This window comes from Crocuta crocuta, unplaced genomic scaffold, assembly GCF_008692635.1.
Source record: "Crocuta crocuta isolate KB4526 unplaced genomic scaffold, BGI_CrCroc_1.0 scaffold170, whole genome shotgun sequence".
Lineage (NCBI taxonomy): Eukaryota > Metazoa > Chordata > Mammalia > Carnivora > Hyaenidae > Crocuta > Crocuta crocuta.
The window spans coordinates 9,223,521-9,237,003 of NW_027527853.1; the positions used below are offsets into that span (position 1 = coordinate 9,223,521).

The 13,483-nt window shown below is 47.3% G+C and overlaps 1 protein-coding gene and 1 long non-coding RNA gene across 2 annotated transcripts; one reads left to right on the forward strand and one right to left on the reverse strand.

Annotated features, from left to right (window-relative positions):
• Positions 1 to 377: 377 nt before the first annotated feature.
• On the reverse strand, positions 378 to 4,218 carry LOC144244794 (uncharacterized). Its single transcript, XR_013339073.1, has 3 exons — positions 4,033 to 4,218; positions 3,480 to 3,603; positions 378 to 516 (listed from the first exon to the last, which is right to left on the reverse strand). It is a non-coding gene; the product is annotated as an uncharacterized LOC144244794 (long non-coding RNA).
• Positions 4,219 to 9,044: 4,826 nt separating this feature from the next.
• Positions 9,045 to 13,483, forward strand: FXYD4 (FXYD domain containing ion transport regulator 4). Its single transcript, XM_077780123.1, has 8 exons — positions 9,045 to 9,224; positions 10,731 to 10,787; positions 11,607 to 11,639; positions 11,762 to 11,785; positions 12,432 to 12,506; positions 12,600 to 12,636; positions 13,056 to 13,093; positions 13,295 to 13,483. The coding sequence occupies exons 2-8, from the start codon at positions 10,751 to 10,753 to the stop codon at positions 13,312 to 13,314; spliced, it is 264 nt and encodes an 87-aa protein (XP_077636249.1). The 5' UTR covers positions 9,045 to 9,224; positions 10,731 to 10,750; the 3' UTR covers positions 13,315 to 13,483.

Sequence of the window (13,483 nt, forward strand, 5' to 3'; positions counted from 1 at the left end):
TAACATTGTTTTTCAAGGCAGGTGTACCCCTTTAGAAATGGAACTGAGATCTGTGTACCCCATCGTACCCAGACCTAGAAGCCTAGAAGGTCTCAGTCACCCTGGATGAAAGAGTAGAACACAGCAAATTCCACCCACCTCTAGCAGGAAAACTGGTTCTCCGAGTGCTGTGTGGTGGAGGGGATGGCTTCCACCCTCACTGTGGAAAATCCCAATGTTGATCATTAGAAGTTAATATATTAATATTTTACTAGTTTTTTAAAACCTTGAAGAACTAATAGCTCTCAATACTTTACATATCAAACTACAAAGCATTTTACTTTCGCATTACAGGCAAAAAGTTAAAACTGCTCCTCAGTTTTTTAAAATATGATTTATTTCTCATTGTTTACTGAACTTCAATTTCTCAATAGTTCCTTTTAGTTTGGTAAATGTTGCTTGGAGGTACTCCTTATTCTCTTTTGTAGTCTGATTGGAGTAGAACAAAACATCAAGTTCCTTTGTGTACTGGTAAAACTGCATAACAAATGACAGCAAAATGTTTCAGGGTTTTTAAATTAGCTAATGCAGTGGAGACAACAAAGACTTTGTCCAGCTTTGATTGCATTTGAATCTAAATTTCAAGAGGCCACAAATTCAATGCATTCTTCAACTTGACAGACAAGCTTCTAGAAACTACTGACGTTCATTGTCAACATTCTATGCTAACAAACACAGAACTAAAACCAGCTTCAATGCAGACCCTTTCCAATCACAGTGTCTTTGGTCTCTCATTTAGTCTTTTAACAGTGCCAATAAAAACATTCTTTTATTCTAATACTGCAAATAATTAAGTAATTTTCCTTATCAGACACTTATTATAACTAACTTATATAAAGAGACAAGTTGTTAAAAAAAATTCAACTGAGTAAATTTTAATGATCTCATTTATTGGCTTTATTCAATGATTCATGAATCTGGCAACATCCCATCTAGTAGAAAGAAAGGAGATCTGAGGTGAAAGAAGAGACTTATAGACAGAAGGGAGAGGGAACAAAAAAGTTATACTAGCAAAAGGTGGATTGGCTGTGTCAAGGTCACTTTCCTTTAAGAGATGACAGGTGTCTATCAGGCAGATTACCCCTCTAGTGCTGATCAGGTAATTCCTGATTGACTGGTTTAAGATTCCATTTCGGAGTCAAACTGTAATTAAATTAAGTCTAAGTTTGGTGATGTGGCTTAGCATAAGTATCTCCATATGGGGGCCTGTTGTCTTGTTTTAACAAGATAAACAGATTTGATGGAGAGACATTTCTTGGAATGAAAGCCACGGGCTCTAGATAAGAAACCCTTTTTGTAAATTATGCTCTAATCTAAAATCTGGGTATATGTTTGACTTCATTGGCTCAGTTTAGCCAGAAAAAAAGTAGCAAAGGGAAATTTATGACTGTGGCATAGAAATGTTTTAAACGTATGTTCCTATCACTGACCAATTCCGGCCTACCAGTCTTAATAAAGCTATCTCTCTCCCCATCACTCTACATCTCAGCCACTTCATGTGTCTTCACTATACCTGTCAATTGGTACTTGAAATACTGTACCATCTATTTCTTTTTCTGACTCACTGCCCTCACTGTGATGTCAGCCACTCAAGGCCGAAGTTTTGTATTGCCTGGTTCAGAACCTCCAGTTCCTGGTAAAGTGCCAAAACTATAGTGAGATTCAAAATATGTGTCGAATTATTAAATACATATCGAGTAATTATATTAGAATGAAAATACTTTGCAAGTTGTAAAATCAAATTATAACTTATTTTCTCTTTTCTTTTTTTTCTTTTTGTAAACTCTACCCCAAAAGTGGGACTTGAACTCATGACCCCCAAGGTCAAGAATCTCACACTCTACCAACTGATCCAGCCAAGAATCCCTTTAACTTATTTTGAAAAGTATGGCATACATAGTACATGTTTAGTGATACCAACTTTTTGACAACTGGTACCCTAGTGAAAATAAAAAGTACACTCACTGATTCAAAATATCTAGAGGTGCCCAACTGGTTTAGCCCATAGAGTATGTGACACTTGATCATGGGGTTGTGCATTCAAACCCCACACTGGGTATAGAGATTACTTTAAAAAAATTTTTTTTTATTTTTTAATATTTTTTATTTATTTTTGAGAGACAGAGAGAGACCAAGCGAGCAGGGAGGGTCAGAGAGGGAGGGAGACACAGAATCCGAAGACAATCTCCAGGCTCTGAGCTAGCTGTCAGCACAGAGCCTGACACGGGGCTCGAACCCACGAGCTGTGAGATCATGACCTGAGCTGAAGTCGGACACTTAACCGACTGAGCCACCCAGGCGCCCCTACTTTAAAAAATGTTTTAGGAGCATCTGGATGGCTCAGTCAGCTCAGCGACCAACTCTTGATTTCAGCTCAGATCACCTCACAGTTTCATTAGTTCAAGCTCCACATAGCGCTCTGCACCCTGACCATGTGCAGAACCTGCTTGCAATTCTCTCTCTCCCTCTCTCTGTGCTCCTCCTCTGCTCTCACTCTCTCTTTCTAAAACTTAATTAATTGTAAAAGATAAAAATAAAAATTTAAAAAACAAATTTAAAACAATTTAGACATTATCTGCATAAAAATCACACACATCAAAAATAAATCTATTTTTTAAAATAATGTGTACAACTCTGTGACCATACTAAAAAACCACTGAATTGTACACTTTATTTTAATTTTTTTAAACCTTTTTAATGTTTATTTATTTTGAGAGAGAAAGAAAGAGACAGAGCACAAGCAGAGTGAGAGGAAGACAGAGGATCTGAAGAAACAGGCTCCAAGCTCTGCACTGACAGCAGAGAGCCTGATGCAAAGCTGGAACTCATAAACCATGAGATCATGACCTGAGCCAAAGTCAGATGCTTATCCAACTGAGCCACCCAGGTATCCCTTTAGTTTTTGAGAGAGAGAGAGAGCACAAGCAGGGGAAAAAGGCAGAGGGAGAGGGATAGGGGGTGGAAGAGAGAGAGAATCTTAAGCAGGAACCCCTAAATTGTACCCTTTAAATGGGGTAAATGTATGGTGGGTGAATCATTTCTCAACAGAACTGTTTTAAAATTGTATTAAAACACTAGTGGCACAGAGTCTGCTTGGAATTCTCTCTCTCCCTCTCTCCTTCTGCCCCTCCCCCAGCTCATGCACACAAACTCCCTCTTCAAAATAAATACATAAACATTTTTTTAAAATGAAATAAAATCATATTAAAAATAAATCAAGTGCACAGTTTAATGTGGAGAGTGGTGGTTAAAAGCCAGCACTGGGCCCCAGTGGGTAGCCACTTCCAGCTGTGTGGGCCAGAACTTCCCTTAACCATTCACTTCACCTCCTCGTCCTGAAATTGGGTGATGAGTCCTCTCTAGATAGGTTGTTGTGAGGATGGCATAAGTTAATACATGGAAAGTCCTGGAAAACAGCCTGCCAAGTAGCAAGCACTTACTTAGGCTGCTCTTGTGGCCGAAGCTGCTGTCAGCCAGGGTGAGGGGTGCTCGTGCCCTTAAGGGGATCATAGCCCGAGGAGCCGACACATCAGTAGAGAAGTTCCGTATGTGCTTAGTGGTGGCCTGTGTGTCAGAGAGATGAGGGGGTGACCTCAGATAGGGAGCGGGAAGGTTTATTTTACAAGGTGCTGACTGTCAACTACCCCTGGGAAATGAAGTAGACAGCTGCGAAGTCTGGCTGATGAGAGGCAGGAGGAGCCGCTGGACAAGGACTAAGGGGCCTGTGGACCCGTGGCTGCGAGGAGGGCATTCCTGAGCTCTAACAGCCGTCCAATGAAAGGTCAACGAGAAGTGAAGCCGCCTGGCCTCAGTTCGGTCAACCGTTTCCGCTTCTCTCCTTTTGCACAGGTCTTCAGGCTCATACTTTCCCCTTAGTTTGAAGCGTTCCCCAAGTCCAAGGTCCCCTGGCGGCTTTCTGGCCTCATTCCACGGAGCCCGCCACCTCCTGCCGATTCAACAGGCAGCCCTGCTCTTGTCTTCCTCCTCCCTTACCTGCTCTGGGCTCACCAGCTGTCCTGTCCCTTCACCTCAGCTATCCTTCACAGCCTCTAGGGTCCCAGTTATTGAAGACCATGACTTCGGGAAGACTGTGACCATTACGGGGGCGCGAACGTAAGAATGGATGGACAAAGACACGGCACGATTTGACCGGAGTGCCGACCTTTACTGGGCGACAGCGACGTGAGTGACTGCGCATGCGTAATAGGGAGGCTGCTTGACAAACACGCAGTAGAACCAGAGCAGCCAATCTGCGCGAAGGTGGGCGGGACCGCTTCCGCTACAGGAAAGCCCCGCCCACGCTGCTTGGGCCCTAGCCTCACAAGTGGCTTCACCCCCGGCCCGGCCTCAACAGCCGTCCTTTAGTGCTGATTGGCTGGAAGCCACTGCGGTCCTATTCTGATTGGCTATTCCTCAGTCCTTTGAGCGAAGTGGGAGGCTGGTACTGAATGGCCTCTAGGAAGAAGCTTCCTGGACGCGCAGAAGTCATTTCTGGAAGGCCTGATTGGGCCAAAGAGAGCCAAGCTTTCACTACACACTCCGAGGGGACTGGCTGCCACACACACCCACATATCCCCCTTCGTGAGACACCCCCCCCCGCACCATTTCCTTATCCCCTCTCCCAGAAGGCACTTAGAATCCGCAGCAAAGGACCCCTTTTGATGTCTCCCCAAGTCACAAGAGTTAGCTGAGCCTAGCGCCTAAAAAGTGAGCTCTCAGACCGCCCCTACCCTTCAGACAGCCCTTGCATCCTGTCTTACTCTCGCTAGCCTCCTCACACAGGCTGTGTTTCTAGCTCCACCCCCTCAACCCCCATCGTCAAAGGCCCCAGATCTGTGGGCCCCAGACCAGTAGGAGCCCAGCACTGTGAACACATATATAGGGGCACATGCTGAAAATGCAGAGAGAGGGGAAGGAGGGTGGGGGATTTCTGAGGGAGACAGAGCACAGGAAGTGGGTATTTAGTGTGTATTTCTCAAAGGGATGAAACATTGGAGACAACTGGAGTAACCTCTCTCCTCACGAATGGGGTCTTTTCCCTACTCTACCAGATGCCCTCGAAATAGACAATCTCAGCCTTTTGAGGTCTGTGACATTCATTCCATCTTGGAAGGTAGGAAAAAACATATTGTACTCCTACTATGTGCCAGGCAAGATACTAGCCACTTCCTTTTTATTTTACCTCTGGTCAATCCTAGATAATTCCTATTTTATTACCTTTCTTCAGGGAAGTGAATGGCTTTGAGGATGCATCTCTTTTTCACAGAGCAATAGTTAGTGTTTGCAGAAAGGGAAAAGCAGTTTGGAGCTGTGAGGAGCTGTGGCAGTGATTGACATGAGCAGAGGCGAGACCCTGAGCGTCAGTGCTGATTTTCAGGCAGCCACTCTTGGCAACAGACTTCCACACAAGGCCCTTTATAATTCTTTGCAACACTGACTCCAGAAGGGGAAGAAAGTGTTCAGAGCTGCATCGCAGTTTTCTCTCTCTCTCATCTTTAGTACCTCCAGGATCTCATCTGCACCTACCCAACTAAGTGTGGCTCTCATTCACCCACTCCTCTCAGCCTTTCATCTCCTGAGGTGTGATTTTCCTGGAAGCCTCAGTTGCTTATTACCCAGCTCTCCCATTTGGTAGATAAGAAATCAGACCCAGGGCACCTGGGTGGCTCAGTCAGTTGAGCATCTGACTTTGGCTCAGGTTATGAACTCTCAGTTCGTGAGTTTGAGCCCCGCAAAGGCTCTATGATGACAGCTCAGAGCCTAGAGCCTGCTTCTGATTCTGTGTCTCCCTCTCTCTATCTGTTCCTCCCCCTGCTCATTCACTCTCTCTCTCTCAAAAATAAAGGTTAAAAAAAATTTTTTAATTAAAAAAAAGAAAAAGAAATCAGACCCACATGGATAGCTCCAGAGATTCTGATGAGGAATGCATGTCCAAGAATCAGGGCAAGTGGCCAGCCCTCCTTGAAGGTGATTTCCTGAAAACAGCCTTCACTGCCAGTCCAGTCTCTCATTTGAGAGGGCAACTGTTCATCCTAAACACTCCTAATGAATGAAAAGACAGTTTAGTAAACACTTCTTACTATGCAAAACTTCTAAAGCTTTCAACACCCAGTTTCATGACCATTCATAAGTACTGGTTTTAATTCTTAGAAGATAAATTCACTAACCTGGGAACTGACTTTATACCACTTCCAGCAGAGAAGGCATTGCTGCCTGCCACTGAGTAAATGGCCGGCCTGTGAGGCCCCTCAGATGGGACAGATGCACTACTCAGCCTCGGGGCACCTTACACTTACAGCCAGTTTGGGCAAAAGGAAAAGATGAGGTGGTGACCTACCATTGTGCTTGCACAAGTCACACACAGGCAGCTGGACTCCCTCTCCCTGGTTCTGCCCCAGGCTCAACCTACCCCTCCCTTACCTTAGACTAGTGTCAATACCACCAGGTAAAGGTGAAGTTTTCTTTCAACCTGTTAAAAACGATAATATCTCTAGGGCACCTGGGTGGCTCTGTTGGTTAAGTGTCCAGCTCCTGGTTTCAGCTCAGGTCATGATCTCATGGTTTCTAGGTTCCAGCCCCACATTAGGCTCTGCATTAACACTGTGGAGCCTGCTTGGGATTCTTTCTCCACCTTTCTCTCGGACCCTCCCTAGCTCGCTCTCTCTCCCTCTAGCTCTCTTTCAAAATAAACAAATAAACTTTAAAAAAAAGATGATAATATCTCATGGTGGCAGATGGGAGTGGAGGATTCCTGAAGAGGGCAGAAGCTGTAGGGTAGGGCAAAAGTGCTAGAGCCTTTTGGAGAAGTGGATCTGAGATCCTTTTAATATTTCCTGGAGACCTCCCAAAGCAAAAAGGGCACCTGGGACTTACAGTGTCCCCTTTTTACAAATGCCTGCTTCATTGCTGCTTACTCCTCCCTGGAGCCTGACGGGGGAGAACTCAACTGACAGGTCTGATAAGTTGGGCTGAAACCCCACTCTGCTACCAAGGCACAGTGTGACCTTGAGAAAGACCTTTCTCTTCTCTGGAATGTGGTTTCTTCATGGGGGTGTCTGTACTGAAGACCCCCTTTCTCTTATGCTGCAGATGTCTCTGTGTGGCTATCAGGGCCATTCCCAACTATAGTTACAGTGAACTGAGCAGCACAATCACATGTCATCATCACTACAAACATTCAGAATAGGCTCGGTCATGGTTCCTACTTTATGGATGAATAAATAGGCAGGAAGAGGGTAAATTAGCTGCTCAAGTGCACATAGCAACTAACTAACAGAGCCTGGATTTGACTCCAAAGTATGTGCAATTAATGGTTTTTTTGAATCTTGAGGTTAACAAACTTTCTCACGCTGGGCCTAGGGGGCATTCATTCCACAAATACATATTGAGAGCAGGATCTATACCCCAAACCTTAAGGGAAGTCCTGTCATTAATTCCATTTTAGAAGAGAAAGAACTGAGGGGCACCTGGGTGGCTCAGTCGGTCCAGGGTCCGACTTCAGCTCAGATCATGATCTCATGGTTCATGAGTTCGAGCCCCACGTCGGACTCTATGCTGACAGCTCAGAGCCTGGAGCCTGCTTCAGATTCTGTGTCTCCCTCTCTTTCTGCCCCTCTCCCATCCATGCTCTGTTTCTCTCTCTCAAAAATAAATATTTAAAAAAATTTTTAATACTAAAATCCTTTAAAAAAAAGAAGAAGAAGAGAGGGAACTGAGACTCAGAATGATGAAGGAGCTACCTCATCTCACCCATTAACCAAATGGCAGGCTGGGAGTCAGCTCTAGCTCTTGAACTCTGTAGAAACTGAATCTTGAAGACAGGGAGCACCACAGAAGGTTTTCATGAAGAGGTGTGACATTCACACTAGGAATATCCTCCCCCTTCCTCCCTCCCCTGCCCTTCAAGTCTTTGTTTTCCCCCTGACCCCAGCACTGGGAGCCTCTGGTGGCTTCTTGTCCTCATTGATTCAATTCAGTCAAAATCTATACTGGTGTCCATGAATGGCAATTGGGATTAAGGGAGGCAACAGTCCTGCCTTTAGATCACCATCCACTGGTAAAAGCAGCAAACAGAGAGGAATTGGGGAGGAGGAAGAGCAGAACAGAGTCCTGGGGTCATCCAGGGCCAAGGGCAAAGGCCAAAAGCATGTGGAGGAGCAGCACATGAGGCAGATAAGAGAGGTGCACAGAAGGAAGCAGCCCATTCTTCAGCCGGAGCTGACAGTCCTCCTCCTGGTACCATCCCTGCCCCACACTCTGTGGAGTAGGCAGGAAACCAGGGCCTAAGCCAAGGTGGTTTCTAATCCTAGCCATCAGTCTCCCTGGGCTAAGTGGGTGTCGGAGCCTGGTCAGAGGGTGGGCGATCCTGAAGGATGCCATCAGCCCCAGCCCTCCCCCTCTATAAATACCCAGTCCAGGGACGCCTGGGTGGCTCAGTCAGTTGGGCGTCCGACTTCAGCTCAGGTCATGATCTCGCAGTTCGTGAGTTCGAGCCCCGCATTGGGCTCTGTGCTGACAGCTCAGAGCCTGGAGTCTGCTTCCGATTCTGTGTGTGTGTGTGTGTGTGTCTCTCTCTCTGCCCCTCGCCTGCTCACACTCTGTCTCTCTGTCTCAAAAATAAATAAACATTAAAATGTTTTAAAAATAATAAAATAAAATAAAATAAATACCCAGTCCAGGGAAAAGCAAGGGGATCACTGAGCAAATGGAGCCTCAGGCTAGTCCCTGGCTCCTAGTTGATTGGATTACACCCTACACAGAAGTCCTGGAACCCCCACTGCTGGAACAAGAACCCAGAAACATCCTGTGTCCCAGCCCCATGTGGACCCCTCTTTTAGGATCTAGGTGAGCTAAAAAAGCTCACCCCACCTTCTCCTCAAGAGAAAGGTCTGAAACCCAGCCTATCTCTCTAGCACCACCACTTTAGCCTCTGATGGCCCTGGGGCCCCCAGGAGCTCAGCTCTGCATGGGGTGTGGCAAGACAAGCTGTCTCCAGAGCACACAGAGTTGGGGGGTGGGGGAGGGAGAAGGAGCTACAGCAAACTCAAGGAATCTGACTAGTTCCCTCCTGCCTGATGGCATTGTTGCCCTGGGCGGAGCTGCTGGGTTTAAAGAGCCGGAACCCACCTGCACTGAACACAGCCCCAGAAGCCTCTCTAAACCTGCTTTCTGCACCTGGCTCTCAGGTAAGCAAGTATCTGCTAGGACTTCAAGGCTGCTAAGTGGAAGGGTAGGGGAAGAAGGGTGAGGGTGGAGGAGGTACCTGTCTGAGGAAGGGGTGGTGGATGCCTAGGTATCATCAGTAACAGGATCCACTTTTGAGGGTTTTGAGGATTGGAGGCTGCTTACTCTATGACCGTCATATGGACGGTAGGTTAGCGGCTGGAGGAAACAGAAGCCAGGCATTGGCTAAGGAGTATGTAGAGTGGAGTTGCAACCCTCAATATTGAGGAATCCCAGGGTGGCGAGGGGGGATGAGTCCAAAGGAGGGCTCGCTTCGGAGACTGTTAAAAGCTGACAAACTCCCATGTCCAGAAGCTGCACATTAATGGTCTCTCCCATTCAGGGCAAAAGGACCCCATGTATGTATGTGTGTGTGTGTGTGTGTGTGTGTATGTATCAAATTGGCTCTATTAAGCAATTCACATATCAGGCAGCATCCCAACTAGCAAGTAAAAGGCTATGTATTTGTCTATTCTAACACATTTCATTCCTTACTATGTGCTAGGCATTATTCTTGGGCTTCACATATAGACTCATTTAATTCAATCATAACCTTTTGCAGTTACTATTAATTATCCTCATTTTACAGGACACTGAAGCGCAGAGAGGTTAAGTAACCCACTGAGTCACACAGCTGATCAGTGGTTTTGAGGGCATTAGAGTTCCAGCCCTTTGGGCCCAGCAGATAACAAACATGGCTTCAGTTTGCAACAGCTGACAATCTCTATGCTTGCCTGCAGCTAACAACATGCAGAAAGCTGGAAGGGGTCTTATCTCAAGGAAACAGCCACCCTCTGAACTAGTAAATAGGGACATAGATAGTTCTCACTCCAAGGAGAAAGAAGAAAGGAGTAATGATCGTTCCATCCACACACAGTTTCCTGCCATTAGCAGTCTGTACTCAGAGTGGAATTTGAGGCTTCCATGGAGCAAGATCCCAGGCTGGGGCTGGGGTGGGCGGCTCTCACCTGCCTCCACCACCACCTTTCACCTGCTCAGCTGCTCTCCTCTGCTGCTCAGTCCAGGGTGGCCCTTTGCGGAGACTATCTTGGAATTCATCCTGCTAGTGCCTGAGGCCCAGACCTTTGGGATAAATAGCTCAGGTTGCCTTCGCCTTTTAAGTGGGGATTAGGAAGGCAGCCACCAAAACCTGAGTTAAAACAGTAGCTCCGCTCCTCTGACCTAGGGTCAGGCATCTGATTAACGACTTCAACAAAGACTTTAACAAATCACTTACTATGTGCGAGCACTGTTCTAAGTACTTAATAGTAGTAGCTCAATATATGTCACTCCACTAGTCATTACCATCATCATCTCTAGATGAGGAAATAGAAATTAGTAACTTTCCCAAAACCACCTCATGAGCCAAATGCACCACTGGGATGTGTGCCCTGGCTCTTTGCCCCAGGCACTGTGAGCCTAGGGCAGGTCAGGGCTCTCTGACCCCAGCCTGCCACCCTCCCCTGCAGCCCTGCCCTCAAGGTGTGTCATGAAGAGAGTGACCCGGGGCCTTCTCACACTGGCAGGTGAGTACCCCCTCCCCCAGAAGTGAACCTGCTGCCACTCACCCTCCCACCAAGACAGTGAAAACGAGGGCAGCATCTCCCAAAGGGGGCCTGATGTCGAACAAATGTGTTTTCATTTAAACTGTCAATTTAAAGAGCAGCACTAAGGAAATAATAATACAGTTAGGAAGTGGATATTGCAAAAGCTGTCCTAACTAATTGAACTTTGGAAAACCGTAACCATCTGTTGGCATAAAGAGAGAAGCACTTCCTAGGGCACCTGGTAGCTCCGTCAGTTAAGTGTCCGATTTCGGCTCAGGTCATGATCTCACAGTTCATTGGTTTGAGCCCCACACTGAGCATTGCACTGACAACGGAGAGCTTGCTTGGGATCCTCCCTCTCTCTTTTTGTCCCTCTCCCACTCACAGTCTTTCTCGCTCTCAAAATAAACAAATAAACTTTAAAGAGAGAGAGAGAGAGAGAAGCCTTCCCTATTCCCTAACAGGGCGTTGGCCAGGGTCTGTGTAGGAAGCTTCTCAGTAGAGGGTAAAAAGAGAACAACACACCATCCCATTTCAAATGCAAGAAAGACTAGCAGGAAGCAGGAGAAATAGCAGGAAGGGTGAGTTGCAGAGGGGCCGCAAGCCGATGGGATGAGAGAGAAAATCCCAGGGCTGTATGGGAGTGGGGAAGGTGGGAGGAAGGGAACTGGTGACCCTAGGGTACCCCCTACTCATGAAGCTGGTTCATCTTTGCCCCCTGGGCTGAGGGCCTGCCTGCTGATTCATTTTGAGTCCAGTCACGACTTAATACCACATCCCTCTGTTTTTCCTACCCAGGCCTGCCTGCCTTGGAAGCCAATGACCTGGTTGGTGAGTAAGGCCCCAAACTGCCCTGCTGCTGCTGCCCCACAATTTCCCTCTAGACCCCACACGCTGCCTCCTGCTTCTGGTCCTAATTCTTTCTTCTTCTTCCCCTCCACCCCTTCCCACAGATAAAGACAGTACCTTCTATTATGGTAAGAGCTGATATCCCTCACCCCCCACCCCTACCCTACCTTTGTCAATCCTAGACCTCTTTGCTAGAGCTTAGTGAGGGCTGATGAAGAAAGAGCAGCAAGATGGGGCTGGGACTGGGGACTGCAGACTCAGCATGGTCTATGAAAAGAGTGAAAGGCCAACCTGCAACATGATCTTTGGGAGAACTTCATACCAGCAAGGAGGGAAGGTGCCCACAGGATATTTAGAAAGATTTCTCGGGGAGGGGCTGGAGGCCACTGGGTCCCCAGGTATCTCACCTAATCCTCCATTGACTCTCTCATTTGCCTTCCCCAGCACCCAGCTCTCGGCCTCACAGTGCCCCAGGCAGGTTTCCTCTTCCTTGGCCTGGCACTGTCCTCCAGTGTCCCTACACACTCATCTCCCCCTAGCCTCAGCTCAAACGCCACCTTTCAGAAAAGCCTTCCTTCGTTTTCTGTGCTCTTCTGCTTATGTTTTTTCCCTAGTGCTGTTCCCACCAGACATTATACAGTATAACTATTTACTGGCTTGTCTTTCTTGTTGCCTGGAATGTAAGTGCATTTGTACAAGCAGGTGATGATAAATATCTTTGAATGAGTGGAGCGGAGCCAGGAGGGTGCCAGCTCACTCCCTCTGCTCCCCCAGACTGGGAAAGCCTGCAGCTGGGTGGGATGATTGTTGGAGGGCTCCTGTGCATCGCTGGAATCTTGATAGCTCTGAGTGAGTGGTGGGCTGGCAGCAGCGCATGGGGGAGGGAGGGAGGGGGCCCAGGCTCCCCAGGTTCTTTGCATTGACCATCTCTTCCTCTCACAGGTGGAAAATGCAAATGCAAATACAATAAGAAGCACAGGTGAGATAGGGCCCCTAGTGTATGTATGCACCTGGAGCTAAGCACACCTATTTGGGGGTAAAGTTCTGCAATTTAGAGGAAGAGGAGAGCCTCTTGACTGTCCCTTGAGCTTGCAGTCAGATTTGTCATTCACAGATAATCAGCTCCAAATCACCCCAAATAGGGAAAGCTATAACCCTTGGTATTGTTCTTTTGGTTTTTTTTTTTTTTAAGTTCATTTTATTTATGTTGAGAGAGAGAGACAGAGGCACATGTGCTCAAGTGGGGTCAGGGCAGAAAGAGAGTATTACAAACAGGCTTGGAGCTGTGAGCACAAAGCCGCACAAAGCCCCACAATGCCCTGTGGCGGGGGCACCAGGAATCTTGGTGGGGGATAAGGGCCGAAGGGGAGATGCTAATTTCATGTGTTCCTTTCTCAGCCCCTTACCTGAGAGAGCCACTCCACTCATCACTCCAGGTGAGACGGGGGCTTCCTCGGCTTCTTTGAGAGGCTTCCAGGCACTCAGGCAGGGTGGCCACAGTATTTGGGTTGTTAAATGCTATGCCATGTGTAAGGTGGGGCAGTCCTATGCCAGCCCAGCCTTGGAGTCTCCGGAGGCTGAGGGGTTGTCTTGTAGTGACCATGTCTGTGAGGACCTCACCCCCATTGTCTCCTCAGGCTCTGCCAGTACCTGCTGAGCACAGGACCAGCTTTGCGGCATCTCCGTACCAGCTCCCATGCTGTTCCCTCCCCACTTGGGGCCCTTACTCTCCACAATGGCCTTTCTCTCAAAGCTGGGCCCTTCAGCTTCCGTCTGATCAGGACACTGTCCAAAGCTTATTTCTAAATTAAACTGTCTCACTCCTC

Bases quoted from the DNA above. Each gene is read 5' to 3' on its own strand.
- FXYD4 (XM_077780123.1), top strand. From the start codon at position 10,751: ATGAAGAGAGTGACCCGGGGCCTTCTCACACTGGCAG. The intron at 12,507-12,599 runs GTGAGTGGTGGG...TTCCTCTCACAG, and splicing joins TGGAATCTTGATAGCTCTGA to GTGGAAAATGCAAATGCAAA. The intron at 12,637-13,055 runs GTGAGATAGGGC...TTCCTTTCTCAG, and splicing joins AAATACAATAAGAAGCACAG to CCCCTTACCTGAGAGAGCCA.